Raw genomic sequence first — 24,849 nt, 5'->3', positions numbered from 1 at the left:
TTGTACAGATGAATGTGGTACCTTCAGGCATTTGGAAAGTGTTCCCAAGGATGAACCAGACTTGTGGAGGTCTATAATTGTTTTTCTGAGTTGGCAGATTTCCTTTGATTTTCCCATGATGTCAAGCAAAGAGGCACTGAGTTTGAAGGTAGGCCTTGAAATACATCCACAGGTACATCTCCAATTGCCTCAAATGATGTCAATTAGCCTATCAGAAGCTTCTAAAACCATGACATCATTTCTGGAATTTTCCAAGCTGTTTAAAGGCACAGTCAACTTAGCTGTATGTAAACCTCTGACACACTGGAATTGTGATTCAGTGAATTATAAGTGAAATAATCTGTCTGTAAACAATTGTTGGGAAAATGTCTTGTGTCATGCACAAAGTAGATGTCCTAACCAACTTGTCAAAACTATAGTTTGTTAACAAGACATTTGTGTAGTGGTTGAAAAACAAGTTTTAATGACTCCAACCTAAGTGTATGTAAACTTACGACTTCAACTGTAGGTCCTACAGTAAACCCATGTTGGCATATCAAAACATAAAAAATAAACTAAGTATTTTAGCATTTAGGATGGTTCATCTTCAGTTTGGAACGGTTGAAATTGCACTTCGGGACAATTCTGGGACGGTGATGAAAAAAGTTTGTCTTAAGTCCTGCTCAAAGGAGAGGTTCAAAGAGACCGGTGACAAGCGGTGATCAAAGAGCAACGCTGAATCAATTATGTATCACTCTGAATGAAACCAACGCACCACATATTGATGAGGACTACTGAAGTACAAGGTTGCACGATCCTACGCATTATCACTGCTCATCAGAACCAAATGTTGAGCTGATTGCATTAACTTAACTTTGACACGGAGGAATGTCAGACAATGAATCATTAAGATTTTATCGGAGAAGAATGATAGAGAACATTCCAATGTTGCGTTAGAAAAAGACACACTTTGAAGTTGGTGTGTGTGTATTTCTGCTGGTGAGGTTAATTATCATGGTCCATTTGATGAGGGAAAAGCCCTTTAGCCTGCTGTTTAACTTCTCTGCAGACACCATTTCCCTGCATTGTACTTTGACTGTCTTTTACACAAAACACTGGACATCAGCATGTTGCCTAAGTCATGGTAGGGCCAACTGGGCCAAAATATTCTGCCAAGAATATAATTCTGTCAGTTTAAATTCTCTTCCGAGATATCCAGACTGAGTGAGTAATTCTATTATATTGTGAAAAGGTTACTTTCTGGAAAAGAAGATAAGCTATGTTACTGCTGCATACAGTGGATAAAGTTGTATATAAATAAGTATGTAAAAGTATGTGGAAATAAAATAAATTCTGGTACTGCTTTTGTGCTTAATGGAGAGTCAATGAAAAAACTAAGTAGTTTGAGTCTCTAACACTAGAGGGCGAGCAGTAGCTTGATCCAACATTCATGTGTTCTGCAGCTTGCTTTCCACTTTACGTTGTCAAGGTTAAAAAAGTTCATATCAGACCAGCCTTACATCTGTTTAATTTGGGCCTGTCCTGTACATGCTCGGCATACATTATAGCTACAGTACTGTATGGTGCATAACAGCATAAACTGGCACATTTCAAGGTTTCACTGGATTACATGGCTCTGTCTCTCTGTATAACGCTTACTTAGTTCTGTGGGCTGTCTGTCTCTGTTGCAAGGGATTAACCATGAGACTATAACCATGTAATCCTTGAGGGCTTGATAATAAGCATTCACAGTAAACACATTGGCTGAGTGATCCATTATGCCTTTAAATCAGGATTTGGGTTTCTATGATTATGTTTAAATTCAATAGGCAATTGAATTCATAGTTAGGTTTCCATATGTTCTATGTGTGGTACTCTTGTTTGATAGTAATGGCTGTCTAATGGGAAAAGTAATACGGCTTGGAATGCATACGGAGATAGAGTCATTGCCTTAGCGACCACCTTCGACAATATGTAAATGTGGTGCTCTAATAATGTCAACTGACATGTAACAAGTTCCTGGTTGGTGGGTGCTGTGTTAGCTTCAGTTTCTATTGGCAGATGAAAGGGCAGGGTGTAACTATAGCAACTCACCACTGAGCCATGTAGCGTCGGGGTCGTGCACGTGAAGATCTCCTCCGAAGACATCCTCAATGGTGACTTTCTTCTTGAGGGCAAGGCTATCATCTGCAACTGCCAGTGGAATATATCAACAAAACAAAAGTGGAAGAAGTCATAGAATTAATCAGGTACAAGAATATGATACTGTTATGTTTCAATTCTCTTTCACATAAAAAAGGGACCTGGCCACCTTTGTTACCTGGTGACTGTCACTTTCCTGCAAAAAGTTGCCTAAGGGGTCATAAAAATAGGGTAGGAGACATCTGTCAGAGTCTGACTATTATGCGCTGTTTCTGTCTCTGGAGATAGTAGGACTGTAATTCCCATATCACAGGCACAGCGATTAAGGAAAAGTTACAAAGAAGAAAGAGACAGTCCATTGATCCGCCAGCATCAACTCACAGCAGCCTGGCCAGTTTTTCCAGGCAGCCGTGACTCCCTCTAACCCAGCTGCACAGGGTAAACAGCTGAGACCAGTCAAGGTAGACAGCAGCGCTAGAGGGTTGAGTTACATAGAGACTATGTGTGTGTGTGTGTGTGTGTGTGTGTGTGTGTGTGTGTGTGTGTGTGTGTGTGTGTGTGTGTGTGTGTGTGTGTGTGTGTGTGTGTGTGTGTGTGTGTGTGTCTCTCTCTCTCTCTCTCTATGCCCCTTCAACCCCATATGGGAGCTTTACATATTTATCTTCTCCATCCACCTGTTTATTCAGGAAAAGACAACAGAGTACCATTAGTAAGAGATTCTAGAAGGGATAATCGTATGTGTCAATGCCAGTAAGTAGCTTTTGCAGAGAATTGAGAGAACTAAAAATAACACATTTAAAAATGTAACTATATACAGTACCTTTGCAAGTCTCTGAATTTGCAAATTATCTTCATCTGTTGGTAAAAGACCATTGAGAGGGATTCCCAACATGAGGCAAATAGCACCTCTGATGCACTGGCAATTGTAAAAATGACTAGAGCTATTACTGCATAATAATCTTCATTAAACAAGACTGAATGACATTTTACATTAAAGCCCCATTACCTAGTGAGAGGATGACCTCACTTCGTCTTTCTGAAAAACCAATATGCAATTTCCAAGCTGACACATCTCAACATCTCTACTCCTGTCTGTCTTTGAATGAATGGGTTTAGGAAATTAAATTACCTACTGGGCTGTCTGCTAGCAAGGCCAATTGCAAGTTTTCTGTTGGTGGCCTGACTCAGGTATAGATGTACTGTAGGATCTTAATTTGACCAGTTTCTCACAGCAGGAAAATAATCCAGCAGCAACAGGAAATGTGAATTATTATGTGGATTATAATGAATGGAAATATTTGATAAAGATACATCTTTAGTTAGGGCAAATCAAGTCAGGCATTTTAAAGTGGAAATTACAAACTTTAGAAGCCTTTTTATACCTTCTCTACACCACAGATTAGCATTTTCTGCTATGCAGGAAATGTCCTGCAACAACAGGTTGATCAAAACAAGATCTCACATGAGTATGAGTATGACTTGATTTAACAATGTTTGCAGCTTCCTGCCTCATCCGTCATACATCTATGCCGACAAAGTGTGTTGGGGAAGTGATGCTGTGTTTGTAGTGTTATGTATCAGAGAGTGTGTGGTGTAATCTAAGAGAGTGTAATAGGTGTTTATAAGTGTAATGTAGTGTGATGCAGCATTGTGTGTTACATACTTGGGGTGAGCAGGATGACAGAGGTGACGATCAGAGACAAGATGATGCAGATGACCAGCAGGGCGATGACTATCCCCTTCCAGTTCCTCTGTGGAGGGGCACTGCCCACCAGGTCCTGCAACACAAACACAAGTGAATAGAGGTCAATGGGGGAGAATGAAGGGGAGGCGATGAGTACGGTTACATACACACAATAATGTGATTATTGTTAATAATCAGATTAATATAGTTCTATTAAAACGTTGACATGCTTTGCAAGAAGAACGATTTCCCTAATAATCCCGTTAACATGGACACATCTGAAATCAGGCTACCAGATGGCACTAAATACAGACCCGTTTACATGGACACATCTGAAATCAGGCTACCTGATGACACTAAATACAGACCCGTTTACATGGACACATCTGAAATCAGGCTACCTGATGGCACTAAATACAGAACATTGCCAATCAAAATAAATGTTCTACCACAGCGAACATATTATTTTTGGGAAGCATATTTGATTTTTAATTTGTATAAAGTTTGTTTGTGAAAACTACTTCTAAGACGCATCCATTCAGTCGTTCCGAACTCACTTCATTCGGTCTAAAGAGGGAGGCTCGCTCGGCTGGTGCTAGCACATACACAGATCATATACGATTAAGGTGTTCACGTGTTCTAATAATTCAAAGAAAACAGGTTGTTTTAATCTGCGTATGTTTACTTCGATGTTGACCTTACACCGATTAAGGTAAACAGAGTAAGGTGTTTACATGACTACTGCATAATCTGCCTACTGCCATAATTAGTTTAATGTCGAATTATTACTGTGCATGTAAATGTACTCACTGACTGTGTTTGTGCTACTACTGCAACACTCCTGTGATAGGCTCTCAGCCACACAGCTGTTGAAAGAACCTAGAGGGAATCTAAGTGACAGAATAAGCTCTGATGGGGGAATTGATAGGAAAAACCATGAATACGCTGAAGACAGCTCCTTATGTTAAAATGTGCTGCGTTGGGAGATCCAGAACACCTGAGCATATCCCCAGAGTCTTTCACACCTTTACACCGTTCCCTTCCCTTCCCACTCTTTCTGTAGGACAGATCACCATCCTGCAGCTTCTACAGTCATTCTACCTCCTCTAGTATTGTATTACAGTACCCCATGGTCCTAGTGCTCAGGATGAGTCTCTTTGCAGCCTCTTTGCCTGGGTGGAGTGGCGTATGTACTATGTGCTCTTGCTCCATGCAGAACGAGAGAGAAAATGATGAGCCTCTCCTGTCCTTTCCTCAGAGACAAACAGATGGTAGACGGTCTATCAACCCTAATACTATAAACACATACAATCAATTCCACATGGCATACAAAACCTAACTATATCCCTATGGAGGTGCACTGGCTGTATTGGTTACCCGATAAGACTGACAATCGAATGTAAACTGAGGCAGATAATTCACTGCACACCATCTCAGTTCAGAGTGTAGAGGGATGAGTGTCCTATAGGTGAATCAGGGTTAAGACTTTGCTCTATCCGTTGGTATCCAAGGCTGATTCTAGCCTGGTTCCAGTCTAGCCTACTTCCAGAGGCATGACATCCAAGTTGGCTAAAGCACTTAGAGGTCTGGAAGTAGGCTAAACTGATTAATGCAGAGATCCCTGTATGGTGTCTCCTTATTAGGGCCTGTCCCTCTCCCCTTCACTGAGCTCTGAGCAGTGGCTGGAGCACAGCATGTCACTGTGGGCACATAGAGATCAGGCTTAATTGGCAACAAGGCAATCAACAGCTCTGGATTAATATGGATCAGTGTTGCTCTGCATCTTTCTGTTGAGGCCGTGGTGCGTGGTGGTGGTGCGTTGTACGTCGTGGTGGTGCATGGTGGTGGTGGTGCATGGTGACTCATGCGTGTGTGTGTAAACACCAGCAGGTGCATATATTATTGCAACAGAGGCATCTCCCTCATATTAAACTGATAGTGAGATAAGGGTCTGAGATAGAGGAAATGAATCTTCCTGTGTTATCACCTCCTAATGGAAAAACCCCAACACTGTGGGTTCATCGGGAAATCACTGTCTGCTGCCCTCTGACCTCCACAAGGAATAAACTATTTGAGTCTATTGAAACAGACCAAATTTTTTAGAAAACAAGCACTCATTAAGATCAGGTGAGGCGAATTAGTGTGCGCGGCCAACTCACCTGAACACACTTAACAAGATAGAGGACAGAGAGAGTTTTGTTGATGCTGAGAACGGAATGTATATGTTTGTAAATAACAATCTTAGAACGTTCTCTGAATGTTACTAAAGTTAATGGAAATTTTTCTTCATGTTCTGAGAACGGAATATATGTTTTTTTTCTTCTTTATTATTTTCCCCTAACCATTCTACCCTAATTGGAGTAAACTAATGGACAACAATACTTAGACTTCTAACTTCCAGCTTATACATACTATATACATTTTACATTAGTTATCTTTTTTTAGGTCCACCCTTCAGTTACCCATCCATCTCTGAAAACCATCCAGTTAGTATTTCTACTTGTCATATATTTTTCAAATTTCTTTTCTGATAGTTTCTGAAGATTATAAAATAAAGATTAGAATTTTTACTAAGAGCATTATTATATTATTGATCGATTAACCTGTTTTGGGTAAATGTGATTTTTTATCCATTCCTGAACCTGTGACCAAAAACAAGCTACATATGACAGTACCAAAACAAGTGATCTAATGACTGTCTCTTCGCAGAAAAATTTGTAGAGCTGGGGTGTTTGTATCCCCCTTATACAAGAATTTTGTATAATAATTGAAATTGTTAAAACTAAGTTTTCAATCAAGCATTGTTTTGTGTATTAGTTCATAAACAATGTGCCATGGAATCGGCACATCGAAAATCTCATCCAACTATTTTGCAACCTATATGGCGCAGCTGTACATTTTTGGGTCCTGAAATGGAACTGGTATACTTCATTTAAATGTTCCTATTTTTTTTTTAAATCAAGTTTGGTCTTTAATGTAGGGCCGACAGAACAGCTCCTTACCTTCTCCCCCTTCCACTTGCCTCCTCCATTTTTGCGTTAATGCTGCAATTACATGGTTGTAATTTTGGCTAGAGCAAACATTTCCATACATTTTTGTTAGCTGCATAGGTGACATAACTCCACCACTCCTTTTTATGATATCATAAAAAATTGTCCCAGCGTCGTCCGGGTTAGGGGAGGGTTTGGCCTGGGTGGGGGGGGGGGCTGGGCGCCTCCAGGCTGACTGCAGTCGTCAGTTGAGCAGTGTTTCCTCCCACACATTGGTGCAGCTGGCTTCCGGGTTAAGCGGGCGGGTGTTAAGAAGCAGCACAGTTGCAGTCACTAACCCTCTGGATAACATAAAAACAGCCTAACCAGCTCTGCTAGGGCGAGTAAAATGGTCAGAGTGAGCTGTTCTCTCATTTATGTCTGGAAGTAGCTAGCTAACATTAGCCAGTTAGCTTGCGTGCTTGACTGCTGTTAGGTCAGCTAGCTAACATTATGTGTGTGATCTGTGTAGTAATGTTATTTGTATCTCAGAGCCATTTGCTTTGCTAGTTATAGCCTAATGTTAGCTAGCTAACATTGCACCTGGTTGGTTAGCTACCTGCAGATTCATGCAGGGTAGTAACGTCATGAGTTGGGATCATGGTTCATTGTTTAGCTAGATAGCTAGCATAGCACCCTGTATTATCGGTATATTCAACATTGTTTAAGAAATATATTACCTTCAACAGTGTTTTTGTGATCAAGCCATCAATGTTTTTTGATTATTGATGTCATAAAAATGTTAGCTAACGGGTTAGCAATTAGCATGTTTGACATTTCAGTGGAAATACTACTACTATCAGCTTTTTGATAAGCGTTTTAGCAAAAACAATATGTCCCATGTTATCGGCATACGTTCCCCAGTTATTGGCCACCTTACTATTTTGTTCAATTACAAGATCTATCCGTTGAATTTTGTTTAAAAAAGAGACACCAACTTCGTATCCGAAGTGTTTACTAGATAGTTGATTAGTTGGCTAGCCTTCCGGTAAAAACAAAAATGACTTTTCATTGCGTAGTTGGTGCACCCTCCTGTAGACTCTTAAAAATGGTTCTTCACCAACACCATCTTCAGTTTTGTAACCAAATAATGTCACATTATTTGTTTTACAGATTAATCTTGTGTTTTGGAAAATAGTTTAATACTAACATATAAATGAGTGAACTATTTAGGTAAAAAGTTGGATGTTAAATTTGTCCCACAAAATGTGTATATACTGTATATTAGTTTTTTGAAAACTCTCAAAACCTAACCAAGTAACCATTTCAATAGACTGTTCATGATGCCACTGTGACAACTGTTGATAGACGTAGCTGGTAAATTCGCTCTGGCTATCTTCTCCAATTTCAGAGCACTCTCGTCTGAGTGGTGTCGGTGTCAGTAAACGTTGGCCAAAAAATATAATTAAATTGTTGCCAGCAGCCCAGCTGCAGTCACCAATGCTCTGGATTACATAAAAACAGCCTAAAAAAAATCAGCTCTGCAATGGCGAGTAAAATGGTCAGAGTGAGCTGTCATCTGTCAAAGAGAAGCGACAGAGAAAGAGAGAGTTGAGAGATAGAGGATTTTGATAGAGGGATTTAACTATTTGCACGTAATATTACATTTGTTATGTCTTTCTTATTTTTGAACTTTTGTGAGTGTAATGTTTACTGTTAATTGTTTTTGTTTATTTAACTTTTGTTTATTATATAGTTCACTTGCTTTGGCAATGTTAATATATGTTTCCCATGCCAATGAAGCCCTTAAATTGAACTGAAATTGAATTTGAATTGAGAGAGAGATGCATTACTAATTTCAGCTCATTACACCGTAGTAGAGCTCTGACCAGGATGTTCACACAGAGATGTCAGGAAAATACCTGCTGCTGGTATGTGACGTCACTGGAGTTTTCTACTCACTGCCCAGAGCAAGATGTCAGAATTGTTAATGGAAGAACTCTCTTTTAGATGATCAGTGTTAGGCTACTACCTCAACAGGATTGGGCCAGACACACCAGACAGGGGAAAGAGGTGTGGGTTGGAGAACAGGGCGGGCTGGGGATGGTCGTCTGCAGGGCTGGTGTTTGTAGACGCCATGTTACTTTTCTGGGACTGATGGATACATGGAGAGTGGGAGAAAGGGGATCCAGGAGGGAGGCAGTTGAAGCTCGCATCCGCTACAAGACCATGGTGCTTGCCTACGGAGCTGTGAGGGGAACGGCACCTCCGTACCTTCAGGCTCTGATCAGGCCCTACACCCAAACAAGGGCACTGCGTTCATCCACCTCTGGCCTGCTCGCCTCCCTACCTCTGAGGAAGTACAGTTCCCGCTCAGCCCAGTCAAAACTGTTCGCTGCTCTGGCACCCCAATGGTGGAACAAACTCCCTCACGACGCCAGGTCAGCGGAGTCAATCACCACCTTCCGGAGACACCTGAAACCCCACCTCTTTAAGGAATACCTAGGATAGGATAAAGTAATCCTTCTAACCCCCCCCCCCCCCTTAAAAGAGTTAGATGCACTATTGTAAAGTGGTTGTTCCACTGGATATCATAAGGTGAATGCACCAATTTGTAAGTCGCTCTGGATAAGAGCGTCTGCTAAATGACTTAAATGTAATGTAAATTTGTGTCTGGAAGTAGCTAGCAAGCTAGCCAACGTTAGCCAGTTAGCTTGGGTGCCTGACTGCTGTTGTTAGGACAGAACGCTCGGATCAACCCTTCTCCTCGGTCAGAGTGTCCAGTGTGCGCTCTAAACGCTCCGAGAGCAAAACGCTCTGAATTTTGGAACGGACAATCTAACAATCTAACAATGCCCAGAGCACACACTTAAATTTACTAACACACCCATAGTATAAACCATTCTTTAGTCTTGAAATCTTTGGTTGTTTAGCACATGGCCACACATGCAAACCCTTAAAGAGATGGGTGGGGCTAAAGCTTAAAAATTTTACGGCTAGGGGTTCCGCTAGTGGAACGTTTCGACAACATCCGGTGAAATTGCAGAGTGCGAAATTTCCCCAAAATTAGAAGAAATATTTAACTTTCATACAATCACAAGTGCAATACACCAAAATACAGCTTAACTTCTTGTTAATCTAGCCACTGTGTCAGATTTCAAAAAGGCTTTACGGCAAAAGCAAACCATGCTATTATCTGAGGACAGCAACCCATCAAACAAACACATGACAATTATAATTCAACCCCGGCAGGTGCGACACAAAACTCAGAAATAACTATATAATTCATGCCTTACCTTTGAAGATCTTCTTCTGTTGGCACCCCAATATGTCCCATAAACATCATAAATGGTCCTTTTGTTCGATAAATTCCGTCGTTATATCTCCAAAATGTCAATTTATTTGGCGCGTTTGATTCAGAAAAACACCGGTTCCAACTCGCGCAACATGACTACAAAATATCTAATAAATTACCTGTAATCTTGGTCCAAACATTTCAAACAACTTTCCTAATACAACTTTAGGTATTTTTTAACGTAAATAATAAATACAATTTAAGACAGGATAAACTGCGTTCAATAGCGGATAAAAACAAAGTGGAGCGAGCTTTCAGGTCGTGCGCCCCAACCACAACAGTACACTTGGCTTTCCACCCAGATAGGAAATGGCTACTTCTTCATTTCTCAAAGGAAAGACATCAACCAATTTCTAAAGACTGTTGACATCCAGTGGAAGCGATAGGAACTGCAAGCAAGTGCCTTAGAAATCTAGATCCACATCGAAAACACTGTCACCTCAACAACAAAACAATTCCTGGATGGTTTGTCCTCAGGGTTTCGCCTGCCAAATAAGTTATATTATACTCACAGACATAATTTTAACAGTTTTAGAAACTTTAGAGTGTTTTCTACCCAAATTATATGCATATCCTAGCTTCTGGGCCTGAGTAGCAGGCAGTTTACTTTGGGCACGCTTTTCATCCGGACGTGAAAATACCGCCCCCTAGCCCGAAGAGGTTTTAATTAAGAGGGTGTGAACAACGCTGAATGGGTGTAGACAAAGAAGAGCTCTCCAATAGGTATACCAAAACATTCAAAGGCCATTCTCTCAAAAGTGAGGTTACAAGTTTGTCAACTTTCAAAGCAGAATTACTTTCCCATTGTTCCTCAACTGTAGTGTTGATAATGATATACCATTTTCTAGTTGAGCCTCTACTTTAATCCAATGTAAAGAACACAATTTCAAATTTTGCTACATATGACCAAATCGAGCGTGTCGGTCACATATAATGTCCCACAGTTGACAGTGCATGTCAGATCAAAAACCAAGCCATGATGTCGAAGGAATTGTCCGTAGAGCTCTGAGACAGGATTGTGTCGAGGCACAGATCTGGAGAAGGGTACCAAAAAAATTCTGCAGCATTGAAGATCCCCAAGAACACAGTGGCCTTCATCATGGAAGAAGTTTGGAACCACCACGACTCTTCCTAGAGCTGGCCACCCTGCCAAACTGAGCATTCTGGGGAGAAGGGCCTTGGTCAGGGAGATGACCAAGAATACGATGGTCATTCTGACAGGGCTCCCAAGTTCCTCTGTGTAGATGGGAGAACCTTCCAGAAGGACAACCATCTCTGCAGCTCTCCACCAATCAGGGCGTTATGGTAGAGTGACAGAAGCTACTCTTCAGTAAAAGGCACATAGCAGCCCGCTTGGAGTTTGCCAAAAGGCACCTAAAGGACACTCAGACCATGAGAAACAAGATGATCTGGTCTGATGAAACCAAGATTGAACTATTGATGGGGGGAAAACGATTCAATCAATTTTAGAATAAGGCTGTACGGAGAGAAACAAAATGGTGCAGTTTGAGGCCTTGTGCCCCGCGTAGCTCAGTTGGTCGAGCATGGCGCTTGGAACGCCAGGGTTATGGGTTTGATTCCCACAGGGTACCAGTATGATAATGTATGCAGTCACTACTGTAAGTCGCTGTGGATAAGAGAGTCTGCTAAATGACTAAAATGTAAAGGTAATGTGGTGGAGAGTGAGATGTGGGTCTGGGTAGGTGTGATGTAGTTGCCGTTTGTATGTGTATGTTTCGTATTGTCAAAAAAATACAAAATAATCTTACCAAAAAAAAGCTTGCAACAACCATGTGATTATTCATTATGAGTAGGATTTATTTTATTTATTTTGTTTCCATTGTTAATTGTAACCACAAATAATTGAACACACACACACACACACGAGCAGGTTATTAAAGACATTTTCAACCTGTTAAAGACAATCAGAAAGAATGTTGGTACTTATTTATTTTGATCCAAAGCGATGAATGAGTGAATCACTCAGCTTTATGCTGACAAATATAGTTTTATGCTATAAGATAGCCTACTAAATAGGCTGAGCCTAACTAATATATTAAAGTGCCTAAATAAACTACTACATTTCATAAATAAAATAAATAAATAAAGTAGCTCAGGTCTTGAAAACATGGTCAACCTTTTTCCGCTTCCTATCCTCGCTGGACTCTCTTTCATTCAGTTTCTTCTTCACATCAGCAACGAAGGACTCTGTGTTTCAGAAATTCACTTTATATAGAGGGGCTATCAAGCCAGTTTGTTATTTAGAATTCTTTCTGTTTTTAGAGGGAGAGAAACCAAAAGCCCACCGTGCCTGGTAACAGGGTTGCAGCTGGCTTCTCTCTGAAACCACAAATCCATCTGTAGGTGACGCCACACAATTACCAGGTGGATAGTAGGCCTCTTGAACCGATAGAGGAAATCAACAAGATCCACAAGTATTCTTTCACAATAACTAGCCTTACTGTAAGTTATCTGCAATTTTGAGCTGCACTGTCCCACTCCATGGTGGATAACACCCACTCTTCGTTTATGTAACGGGCTTCAAGGCACAAGTATCCAATTTTTCGAAAATTGTCAGTCCACATGTCAAGTGTAATTGCACATTCTATTTACCCAAGCTCTCTCTCAACTATGAGACCACCCACCAGCAATTTTTTTGTTGTTGCCTGATGCAGGACTCTAGTGCCTGAGGAGAGAGACTCTCGGACTGAAACATTCACATCTTAATTTATTTACAAAAGGATAGTCTAATAGCTCGGCTAGGTGTGAAAAATCCCACAATTTGTACCACAATTTAGACTACCGATAGATCAGCGATCTAACTCCCACTTGTGACAGTGTTGCACAACGAAAGAATGGCGCAATTTACCACCATCTACAACATACTGCTGCAGCAGGAGCTCAAAACTTTTAATTGAGAAACCACTGTATACTATCCCTAACATCAGCACCCCGTCGCAACGGATGTGGGATGCATACACACACACACCCTACCCCCACAAACACCTCTACCTCTCTCTCCCTTCCACACACACACGCTCAGCTGTTCAACAGTTGATCCATCCCCTTGCCCAAATCAAGAGTAGACTCGATGTGTCAGTGTTTGAGAAGGCATGCCAAATTGACCAGGAACGGGAAGCTGATGGAGCTCGGAAACCCCCCTTTTCCCTACACACACACACACACACACACACACACACATATGCTGGTCCCCCAATGACCCTTCTTCTCAGGCACCTCTGTGCAGTCAAAGTTGACTTGTCACCTAAAACCATCACAAAATTTTACTGATGCACAATTGAAAGCATCCTGTCGGGCTGTATCACCGCCTGGTATGGCAACTGCACCGCCTGTAACAGCAAGGCTCTCCAGAGGATGGTGCGGTCTGCCCAACGCATTACCGGGGCCAAACTACCCACCCTACAGAACAGCTACAGCACCCGATGTCACAGGAAGGCCAAAAAGTTAATGGACATCAACCATCTGAGCCACTTCCTGTTCACCCCGCTATCATCCAGAAGGTGAGGTCAATACAGGTGCTTCAAAGCTGGGACCGAGAGACTGAAAAACAGCTTCTATCTCAAGGCCATCAGACTGTTAAACAGCCATCACTAGCACATTAGAGGTTGCTGCCTATAGGCATAGACTAGGAATCACTGGCCACTTTAAGGAATGGAACACTAGTCAGTTTAATAATGTTTACATATCTGGCAACACTCATCTCATATGTATATACTGTATTCTATACTATTCTACGGTATCTTAGTCACTTAATGTTTACATATCTGGCATTACTCATCTCATGTGTATATACTGTATTCTATACTATTCTACTGTATCTTAGTCCATTCCGCTCTGACATCACTTTTCCATATGTAAACGTCCTCTCAATGTCAACTGCGTTTATTTTCAGCAAACTTAACATGTGTAAATATGTGTATGAACATAACAAGATTCAACAACTGAGACAAACTGAACAAGTTCCACAGACATGTGACTAACAGAAATGGAATAATGTGTCCCTGAACAAAGCGAGGGGTCAAAATCAAAACTAACAGTCAGTATCTGGTGTTGCAGTACATTAAGTACTGTAGTGCATCTCCTCCTCATGGACTGCACCAGATTTGCCAGTTCTTGCTGTGAGATGTTACCCCACTCTTCCACCAAGGCACTTGCAAGTTCCCGAACATTTCTGGGGGGAATGGCCCTCACCCTCCAATCCAACAGGTTCCAGACGTGCTCAAAAAGATTGAGATCTGGGCTCTTCGCTGGCCATGGCAGAACACTGACATTCCTGTCTTGCAGGAAATCATGCACAGAACGAGCAGTATGGCTGGTGGCATTGTCATGCTGGAGGGTCATGTCAGGATGAGCCTGCAGGAAGGGTACCACGTGAGGGAGGAGGATGTCTTCCCTGTAACGCACAGCGTTGAGATTGTCTGCAATGACAACAAGCTCAGTCCGATGATGCTGTGACACACTGCCCCAGACCATGACGGACCCTCCACCTCCAAATCGATCCCGCTCCAGAGTACAGGCCTCAGTGTAACGCTCATTCCTTCGACGATAAACACGAATCCGACTAACACCCCTGGTGAGACAAAACCGCGACTTGACAGTGAAGAGCACTTTTTGCCAGTCCTGTCTGGTCCAGCGACAGTGGACTGCAAGGCAGTTGTCTGGTCCAGCGACAGTAAACTGCAAGGCAGTTAACCCCCAACAACAACTGTTCTCTGGACGTCGATGACGTCAATTAAGGCAGCCCCTGCAGTTCTCGGATTCAGAGGGGTGGGTTAAATGCAGAAGACACATTTTAGTTGAATGCATTCAATTGTACAATTGACTAGGTATCCCCCTTCTATGTCCTCTGTTTTTCTTTCTATTTCCACCTCATTTTGGGCTTTTGAGTACTTTTGTGATCCAGAAGACTAGACATTCTTCTGATGCTGTCTTATCTATTCATAAATTAAATTAAATAATTTTACAACAACATTCACGACCTAGAGCAGTAAAGCATATTTGTTGTTTATGTCTTTATCAATTGTTGATTATTTTATTTTCTCGTTTTTTATACTAACACAGATAGTGTTGGGTGTTCCATTATTCGCCTGTTCTATGGGAACTTTCTATTTTTACAATAGCCATGGAGTAGTCTTGGTGTCTCGGAACAGTTGGTTATCAATGTACAGCTTATCGACTATGTGAGCTACACATTTCCCTTTTAGTCTATACCTTTGAACAGTACTTTGCGCCGTTCTGTGATTTCCTTTGGGAACTGATCGTTCATGCCTATTGTCACGATGGCGACTCTTTTGCCCAAACCTTTAACCATTAGTTTGTCCTTAAGGTACGCAAATTTGGCAACAATTGGGCGCTCGTATCGATGTCCTCTCGGTCCGAGTCGATGTACACGTTGGAATTTGATTTTGTCGACAGTATCGCCTGGGATCTGTAGCGCTTTATAAAGGAATTCTTTGACCACACTCTGGATTTTCACCCTCATTCTCTTTAATTATGGTAGCACCAGATTTTCTTGCATAGATCTAGTCTGTATATGAAGTAAGGATTCTCTTAGAAACGTGTTCTCTTTTCTTAGTTCATTAATGTCAGTTTCGATAGTATTGACAGTACCTTTTAGCTTCTTTCTCCAGTGTCGCGGCTTTCTCATTATTCATCTCAAGGCTCGCCTTCATCTCTTGTATATCTGTATTGACTAGCTCAAGTAGGCCTACGCTCAATTAGTCAGTTACTGATTTTAGCAGATCAGTTTCCACGCTTACTGTAGAGGGTGGTGAAAAGCATAGGTCACCTGTGTCTGGATCTCCATGTTTTCCGTGGTTAGGCTACTCTCCGACATGTTTTGGCGTTGACTGCATTGGTAGTATTTGTCAATAAACTTCTCTAGCCTTGTTGTTTTGAGTTGTTATACAGCTTGGATATTATTGCCCAGGAGTGAGCTGATCAGTGTCGGCATAAAGTGCTACTATTTAGTCGGTTTTGGGGACATTGAATCCTACGTTTTTTTCACAAGGCATTCAGCACTGCCATCTTCAGTTCGCCATGAATGTTTTTAAATAACCTTCTCTGAACGTTACAAAAGTTCTTAACGCTCTCATAAACAATTTGAAAACACGTTATGCTGAAGTACTGAAATTCCCACAGAAGAACGTTGTTTCTTAATTTTCTTGGGACAATTTGAAAACATGAATTTAAATAGAACCATGAGGAAACATTATGCTGATGTTCTTCCCACAGAAAAATGTTGTTTGTCAACATTCTCTGAAATATTTGAGAACATTCCCAATGTTAAACCAGTTGGAGAACATTCCTGAAACAATACCAAAATTGAAATGAAATGTAACCATGTTTGAACTTTTAAGAAACGTTCTGATAAAGCAATGAAATACGTACCAACAAAATAATGTTTTCTTGTCAAGTTCCTTAAATGTGCTGAGAATTATCCAAAGCCAAGCAACTATCCTGCACCATTCCCAGAAGGTTGTATGCAAAATAACCATTGGACAACCACACTCTCACCAAGCTCTAAGAATTATTTGGTTCTCAGAATGTTATGTGCTAGCTGGGGAGTCTTCTCCTCCTTTCCAGTCTATTCTTTCCCTTTATGTTATCAACATGCTCACAGTAGGGCTGTTCAACATGGGTTTGGGGCGGGCCTGTATGAGCCTTTGAGAAGCAAACAAAATTGCAAGTATTTCAGAAACATCCCTACACCTTACTTCCTAATCAAAATACACAGTTATCTTTATACAAGTTGCCAACACTACATCACCTTAGAACAGAGACTATTTATATCTCTTTTGTTTGTTTGTGTGTTTCTCAGTTCCTGTAGCAACTTGTGTGTCGGCCAAAAGTTCCTCAGTTCATCGTTTCACCAACACCTGCCAGCTGCTGGTGTTATCTGAACCACCCACCTGGTTACTGCTAGCTACTGTCAGTCCCCTCCATATCTCATCCTCTAGCAACAATAGAACAAACGCTGCTGTGACAATAGGTGAATTTAGGCCCATTGCCTCCACATAAAACATACCAGGTTGTTTGTGTTTGTAGCCTGCAGACACACAGTACCTGTACTGAATATAAAGGACCAAATGATTTGTGTTCATACTCCTTAATGCACTGAAAGAGTCAAATTGGATGGAAAAACATAAATGAATAATATATGCCATTTAGCAGTCACTTTTATCCAAAGTGACTTACAGTCAATTGTGCATACATTTTTCATATGGGAAGCCCCAGCATTAATCAAAGCCACAATCCTTGGCGTTGCGAGCCCTATGCTCAACCAACTGAGCAACACAGTACCACACAGAACCACAAGCACTTAGCCATTCATAAACATGCACTCTAATCAACATAAATTCACTAAATTAGTTTGTACAATATTCTTCTATTGTTGTTTACCATCTCAACAAAGAGAAGAACTCTGAGCTAACAAAGACTGAAAATACTCCACTGAAGTTAATAAAAACGATGTACCAAGACCTCCATTGGCACCAACCAACAACCCTCCCCACGGAATAGTAGAGGCAGACAAAACTCAGATGTTATTTTTGTCCTATCTGCCAACAAACAAGCCATACTGCGGTAGGATCTTAAATTTGAGCCAGTTTGCTACAACAGGAATATAATCCTGCAGCAACAGGACATTTGAATTATTATGTAGATTATAATTAATGGACATTTTTGTAGGGGTTGATACATTTTTCATTAGTGCAAATGTGGAAATTAAGGTGGAAATTAAAAACTTTAGAAGCCTTTTTAAAACTCAAATACACTAAAACGTTTGCATTTCCTGCTGTAGAGGAACATTCTCAGCAACACAAGACTGATCAAATTAAGATCTGTATGCTCCAGCTCTACATTACACAAACATCTTTACACACATCTGCACAAACATCTGCACAAACATCTGTACAAACTCCAACTTTGGCTTTTTTCCAGAAGGTAGACTCATCCACCCTCACCAAAAGGGTGCATGAGCCCACAGAGTCAAGAATACTTTCTCTGAACACAAGACGAAGTGCAGAACTCTTGAGAGCGCTTATTTGGGCATGGCAAGGGAAGTCTCATGAATTCAGCTGTCCTCGTGTGTTAGCCTGTGTGAAAAGCAAGCCAGCATGCACCGAGTTTGATAACAATAAGAGGCTCCATAAATAAATGAGGACCAGAGCCATTTTCACCTCCGCTGTTCTCATCAGACAAACACCACACCAAAACAAAGCCCCTGTCGTGCATCTCTCTCTCTAGTTCTCTCCTAGCTCTCCCCCAACTGACTAAACAAAAAGAGTAGGAAGCCACCAAGGGAAAATAACCAATTCTGTCTTTCCATTTGTTGTCTTCTGCATTCTATTTTCAGGTGTGGGCTGTAAGTCTTGGAAGTCAGAGGGGTAGAAGCAGAGTGGGGGTACTGTATCTCTGACAGGTGGATAGGGAACAGATACATATGGGGTTGAAGAAAATGATTGGAGAGTGGAGAGACTTGAAGTCATGGTTCTGAAACACAGGAGTAAACACTTAAACAGGTGACCATGCAGTTCCAGACAGGTTAGTCTGGTAGTCATCTGACACCTGATCTATCACTCAACTATCACATAGCCATAGGGATGGCCTGAGAGGGGTCAAGCCCTTCCCTGTGAGTGGGGGTAAACTTCTCCCCTGAAACGCCATCATCAATAAGTCATGGGCGTTAACTAGTGAGATTAAGAATGCATGCCAGCCCAGCAGGGTATTGAGTTTACATATCAAATCAAATCTTATCTGTCACATGCTTTGTATACCACAGGTGTAGACTAACAGTGAAATGCTTACTTGCGGGTCCTTTTCCAACAATGCAGAGAGAAAGATAAGCTAGGGCATCTGTCTGAGGCTATTCAGTGTGCCACCGGCACCGTCCGCTGCTCCATTCGGAAAAACTTGAACGCTTCTGTCCTCCTGCAGTCAATCAAGGTCTGAATAGGGCCAATTAAGTCTATTGTCTGAGGACAATGGGCACCAACTGCTCTTTGAATCAAATACCTGCTGTGGACATTATGATAAAGAGGTCAATTCTGATTGGAGGGTATAATATTTATGTTGAAAGATGGGTAGGCCTACAAATCAAGGTGTACTCTTTCCATACAATATAGAGTACTGTACTCAGCCAAAGCAAAACATTATTGATAACTTCAAAAAAGTTAAGGCACACATAGCTTAAACTCCAGAAATTCAGAAATTGAGCGGAGTTCACTGAAATGACTCATACTAGTGTCCTTTCACTGTGTTGAAATACAATGGTGAAATACACAAGAATTAAACAAGTGCATTGTGTTGTCCTTTTTTAGAATCCAGACAAAATCGATTAAATTATTTCTACCTCAGCCTTTACTCCTTTCTGTGATTTATTGTTTTCTCTATCAGAAAGAAAGGTGGACCAAGGCACTTTATTTCTATAGCATGTTCAATGGAACAAGACGTTATAACTCTGACACGTTTCGGCTGTATGACATTCGTCAGTGAGTACAAAGACACATGAAGAGTGCCTTGGTCCTCCATTCTTTTTGATGACCAATTTACCCCTTTTACAAAAGCGCATCTTCTATCTACAAAGACTTAGTATTGTTTACCCTAGCAGCGCTTCCCTTCTTTTTTTCTATTTAATATCCATGTTCTCTCATGAGCTACACCTAGAGAACGTTCTGTTCTGCTACAGTGAACACTGTGGTAACCTCCTAAAATACCTTGCCATGGACAATTGGTGAGATTACTAACAATTCATACGTGTAGACTGTAAGAATCCATCACTGACAATGCCACAGAGAAAAGTAATCAGAAACAAAACAAATACAAAAAGACATGAGGAAATTAGTCCTTCGCATCCTTCTTTTGAGTGAGTGTGTGTGTCTGTGTGTGTGTGCCTGTGTGTGTGTGTGTGTGCGTGCCTGTGCGCATGGGTACATGCGTGCGTGTGTGTCAGTGTGTGCCTGCATGCGTGCGTTCGTACTTCCTCTTCAGTTACCATCAGTAAATTGATATCTGACCTTGAGCACAAAGGGACAGAGTGTGTACTGTCTATAAGACTGACTGCAGGAGGTCTTTCAGCATGCGTTATTGACAGAAAAGTGAACCCAACCTCAATGCAATAAAGTTAATCTCTATCTGTCCACAGCTGTGCCACCAAGGACCATACACTGACTGCAAGAACTATAACACAAACATCAACCTCTTATTTGTCACTTGTCACAACTGAACAACTGAAAAACACTTCCTCAACACACAGAAACATAGTTTTAATCATGAGTCTTTTCGGAAATGCATTCTTTTCAGAGCAGTTCAAGAAGCAGAAATGCTCAAAACGAATTTCCAATTGAAGAACTCAACACCCCAGAGAAAGCCCCTGATACAATTATCTGTATTATAATTTATATATATTTTTACCTTTATTTAACCAGGCAAGTCAATTAAGAACAAATTGTTATTTACAATGACAGCGTGGCAAGAGGCAAAAGGCCTCCTGTGGAGACGGGGGCTGAACCCCCCTCCCCCAAAACGATGAAAGACAAGACAAACAACACAGACAGAAGACACTGGCAACAGCACAAATACAACAGCAAACAAACAGTGGATGTCTGTTTGTGTGCGTGCATGCATGCATGTGTGTGGTATATGTGAAGTAAAACAACATTCAGTTGTGTAAAGTACTTAATAAAAAATACTTTAAAGTGCTACTTGAGTAGTTTTTTTAGGGTATCTGTACTTTACTTTAATATTTATATTTTTGACTACTTTTACTTCACTACATTCCTAAAGAAAATATATACATATATTTTTTTCAAAATATATTTTTAATCTAACTTTCCACCTACGATCTAAATATACTTTCCTGCAACCCGCCTCACCCAATGTGGTACGGATCTGCTATTTTTATACGTTATAACTGGAACCTCCATCAGAAGCTAGCCAGCTAACTAGCTACTAGCTAGTAGTCACTGTTAGCCACGGCTAGTGGTCCTCACCTTTAGCTCGGACACCAGCCAGCTTTAGCTCGGTCAATACCTGCCAGTCTGCACAGCGCGATATCAACCCAGAGCATATCGGACTGCTTTTCTACACCACATCACCGGATTCCTGCCGCAAGCTCTGGGCCATTACACCGGATCATCGCAGCTAGCTAGCTGCAACCGAGAAGCTACTGCTGGCTAACGCCTCTGTCCCGAAGTAAGCACCAGTTAGCCTTGAGCTAGCCTCGAGCTAGGCCCATCTCCCGGCTAGCCGAATAGGTATATCCGCTAATTCGTGGGCTACAATACCTCTTTTGCCAATTGGCCTGGACCCTTTATTGCCGACACGGAGTCCCGCCGATCCATCACGACTGGGCTGCCGACGTAATCGTCCGATGTGGTTTCAACAGGCTTTCCCGTTGAGATGTCGCCGAAGACCCATCTGCTAGCCCCGGCCCGCTAGCTTTCTAAATGCCGTGCCTCCCGCTCGCCTAGCATAGTAGCGACTACCGAACAGCTCCCCGACTCACCTATTGCTGCTCATTGGACACTATGATCACTCGGCTACACATGCCTCTCTCTAATGTCAATATGCCTTGTCTTATGCTGTTTCGGTTAGTTATTGTTTTATTTCACTGTAGAGACCCTAGTCCAGCTCAACATGCCTTAGATAGCTCTTTTGTCACACACGGGGAGACCTCACCTTGCTTAACTGGTGTCTACAGAGATACAAGCTCTCTCATCGTCACTCAATGCCGAGGTTTACCCCAACTGTACTCACATCCTATCATACCCTTGTCTGTACATTTTGCCCTGAATCTATTCTACCACGCCCAGAAATCTGCTTATTTTATTTTCTGTTCCCAACGCACTAGACTACCAGTTCTTATAGCCTTCCACCTTCCACAGAAATTTCCATCCCTAACTATAACATTTTCCGACAAGATAGAACTGCCAAAGGGGGAGGAGTTGCAATCTACCGCAGAGATAGCCTGCAGAGTTCTGTCATACTATCCAGGTCTGTGCCCAAACAGTTTGAGCTTCTACTTTAAAAAATCCACCTTTCCAGAAATAAGTCTCTCACTGCTGCCACTTGTTATAGACCCCCTTCAGCCCCCAGCTGTGCCCTGGACACCATATGTGAATTGATTGCCCCCCCCATCTATCTTCAGAGTTCGTACTGTTAGGTGACCTAAACTGGGATATGCTTAGCACCCTGGCCGTCCTATAATCTAAGCTAGATGCCCTCAATCTCACACAAATTATCAAGGAACCTACCAGATACAACCCTAAATCCATAAACATGGGCACCCTCATAGATATCATCCTTACCAACCTGTCCTCTAAATACGTCCTCTGCTGTCTTCAAACAGGATCTTAGCGATCATTGCCTCATTGCCTGCGTCCGTAATGGGCCCACGGTCAAACGACCACCCCTCATCACTGTCAAATGCTCCCTAAAACACTATAGCGAGCAGGCCTTCCTATTCGATATGGCCCGGGTATACTGGAAGGATATTGACCTCATCCCATCAGTAGAGGATATCTGGTTGTGCTTAAAAAGTGCTTTCCTCGCCATCTTAAATAAGCATGCCCCGTTCACAAAATGTAGAACTAAGAACAGATATAGCCCTTGGTTCACTCCAGACTTGACTGCCCTTGACCAGCACAAAAACATCCTGTGGCATACTGCATTAGCATCGAATTGCCCCCGCGATATGCAACTTTTCAGGGAAGTCAGGAACCAATATACACAGTCAGTTAGGAAAGCTAAGACTAGCTTTTTCAAACAGAAATTTGCATCCTGTAGCACTAATTCCAAAAGGTTTTGTGACACCGTAAAGTCCATGGAGAATAAGAGCACCTCCTCTGCCCACTGCACTGAGGCTAGGAAACACTGTCACCACCGATAAATCTACGATAATCGAGAATTTCAATAAGCATTTTTCTACGGCTGGCCATGCTTTCCACCTGGCTACCCCTACCCCGGCCAACAGCTCTGCACCCCCCACAGCAACTTGCCCAAGCACTCCCAGTTCTCCTTCACCCAAATCCAGATAGCTGATGTTCTGAAAGAGCGGCAAAATCTGGATCCCTACAAATCAGCTGGGCTAGACAATCTGTACCCTCTCTTTCTAAAATTATCTGCCGAAATTGTTGCAACCCCTATTACTAGCCTGTTCAACCTCTCTTTCGTATCGTCTGAGATCCCCAAAGATTGGAAAGCTGCCGCAGTCATCCCCCTCTTCAAAGGGGGAGACACTCTAGATCCAAACTGTTATAGACCTATATCCATCCTGCCCTGCCTTTCTAAAGTCTTCAAAAGCCAAGTTAACAAACAGATCACCGACCATTTTGAATCCCACCATACCTTCTCCGCAATCTGGTTTCCGAGCTGGTCATGGGTGCACCTCAGCAACACTCAAGGTCCTTAACAATGTCATAACCGCCATCTCCAAACAAGTTTGAATGCCATACAACACTCCTTCCGTGGCCTCCAACTGCTCTTAAATGTTAGTAAAACTAAATGCATGCTCTTCAACCGTTTGCTGCCCGCACCTGCCCGCCCGCCTAGCATCACTACTCTGGACGGTTCTGACTTTTAGAATATGTGGACAACTACAAATACCTAGGTGTCTGGTTAGACTGTAAACTCTCCTTCCAGACTCACATTAAGCATCTCCAATCCAAAATTAAATCTAGAATCGGCTTCCTATTTTGCAAGAAAACCTTCCTCACTCATGCTGCCAAACATACCCTCGTAAAACTGACTATCCTACTGATCCTTGACTTTGGCGATGTCATTTACAAAATAGCCTCCAACACCCTACTCAGCAAATTGGATGTAGTCTATCACAGTGCCATCCGTTTTGTCACCAAAGCCCCATATACTACCCACCACTGCAACCTGTATGCTCTCGTTGGCTGGCCCTCGCTTCATATTCGTCGCCAAACCCACTGGTTCCAGGTCATCTGTAAGTCTTTGCTAGGTAAAGCCCCGCCTTATCATCTCAACTCACTGATCACCATAGCTACACCCACCCGTAGCACGCGCTCCAGCAGGTATATTTCACTGGTCATCCCCAAAGCTAAAACCTCCTTTAGCCGCCTTTCCTTCCAGTTCTCTGCTGCCAATGACTGGAACGAACTGCAAAAATCCCTGAAGCTGGAGACTCATATCTCCGTCACTAACTTTAAGCATCAGCTGTCAGAGCAGCTTACCGATCACTGTGCCTGTACACAGCCCCTCATCCCCATATTGTTATTTATTGTTTTGCTCTTTTTCACCCCAGTTTGTATAATTGCACATCATCATTGCATCATCATCATCATCATCATCATCATCTGTACATCTATCACTCCAGTGTTTAAACTAAATTGTAATTATTTCGCCACTATGACCTATTTATTGCCTTACCTCCCTAATCTTACTACATTTGCACACACTGTACATATATTTTTCTATTTTGTTACTGACTGTACGTTTGCTTATCCCATGTGTAATTCTGTGTTGTTCAGGGCCTTGTTCTCAACTGGTCTACCTGGTTAAATAAAGGTGAAATAACAAATATATATATTTTTTAAATGTACTTTTTACTCCATACATTTTCCCTGACACCCAAAAGTAGCCACTGGGATTTTTGCCCATTCTTCAAGGCAAAACTGCTCCAGCTCCTTCAAGTTGGATGGGTTCCACTGGTATACAGCAATATTTAAGTCATA

At 41.9% G+C, this 24,849-nt stretch overlaps 1 protein-coding gene across 4 annotated transcripts in view; it reads right to left on the bottom strand.

Annotated features, from left to right (window-relative positions):
• Positions 1 to 24,849, bottom strand: part of LOC139550693 (A-type potassium channel modulatory protein DPP6-like) — a 177,040-nt gene that overhangs the window by 45,780 nt on the left and 106,411 nt on the right. For all 4 annotated transcript variants that reach the window (XM_071361768.1, XM_071361767.1, XM_071361766.1 and 1 more), the window contains exons 2-3: positions 3,785 to 3,899; positions 2,074 to 2,172 (exon numbers count right to left, since the gene is read on the bottom strand). In XM_071361768.1, coding sequence (XP_071217869.1) covers positions 2,074 to 2,172; positions 3,785 to 3,899 — 214 coding nt within the window. The remainder of the gene's footprint in view (positions 1 to 2,073; positions 2,173 to 3,784; positions 3,900 to 24,849) is intronic.

This window comes from Salvelinus alpinus, chromosome 23, assembly GCF_045679555.1.
Source record: "Salvelinus alpinus chromosome 23, SLU_Salpinus.1, whole genome shotgun sequence".
NCBI classification, from domain to species: Eukaryota; Metazoa; Chordata; class Actinopteri; order Salmoniformes; family Salmonidae; genus Salvelinus; species Salvelinus alpinus.
Note: the sequence above shows the minus strand (reverse complement) of the source record. Positions and strands in the feature narration are given on the sequence as shown.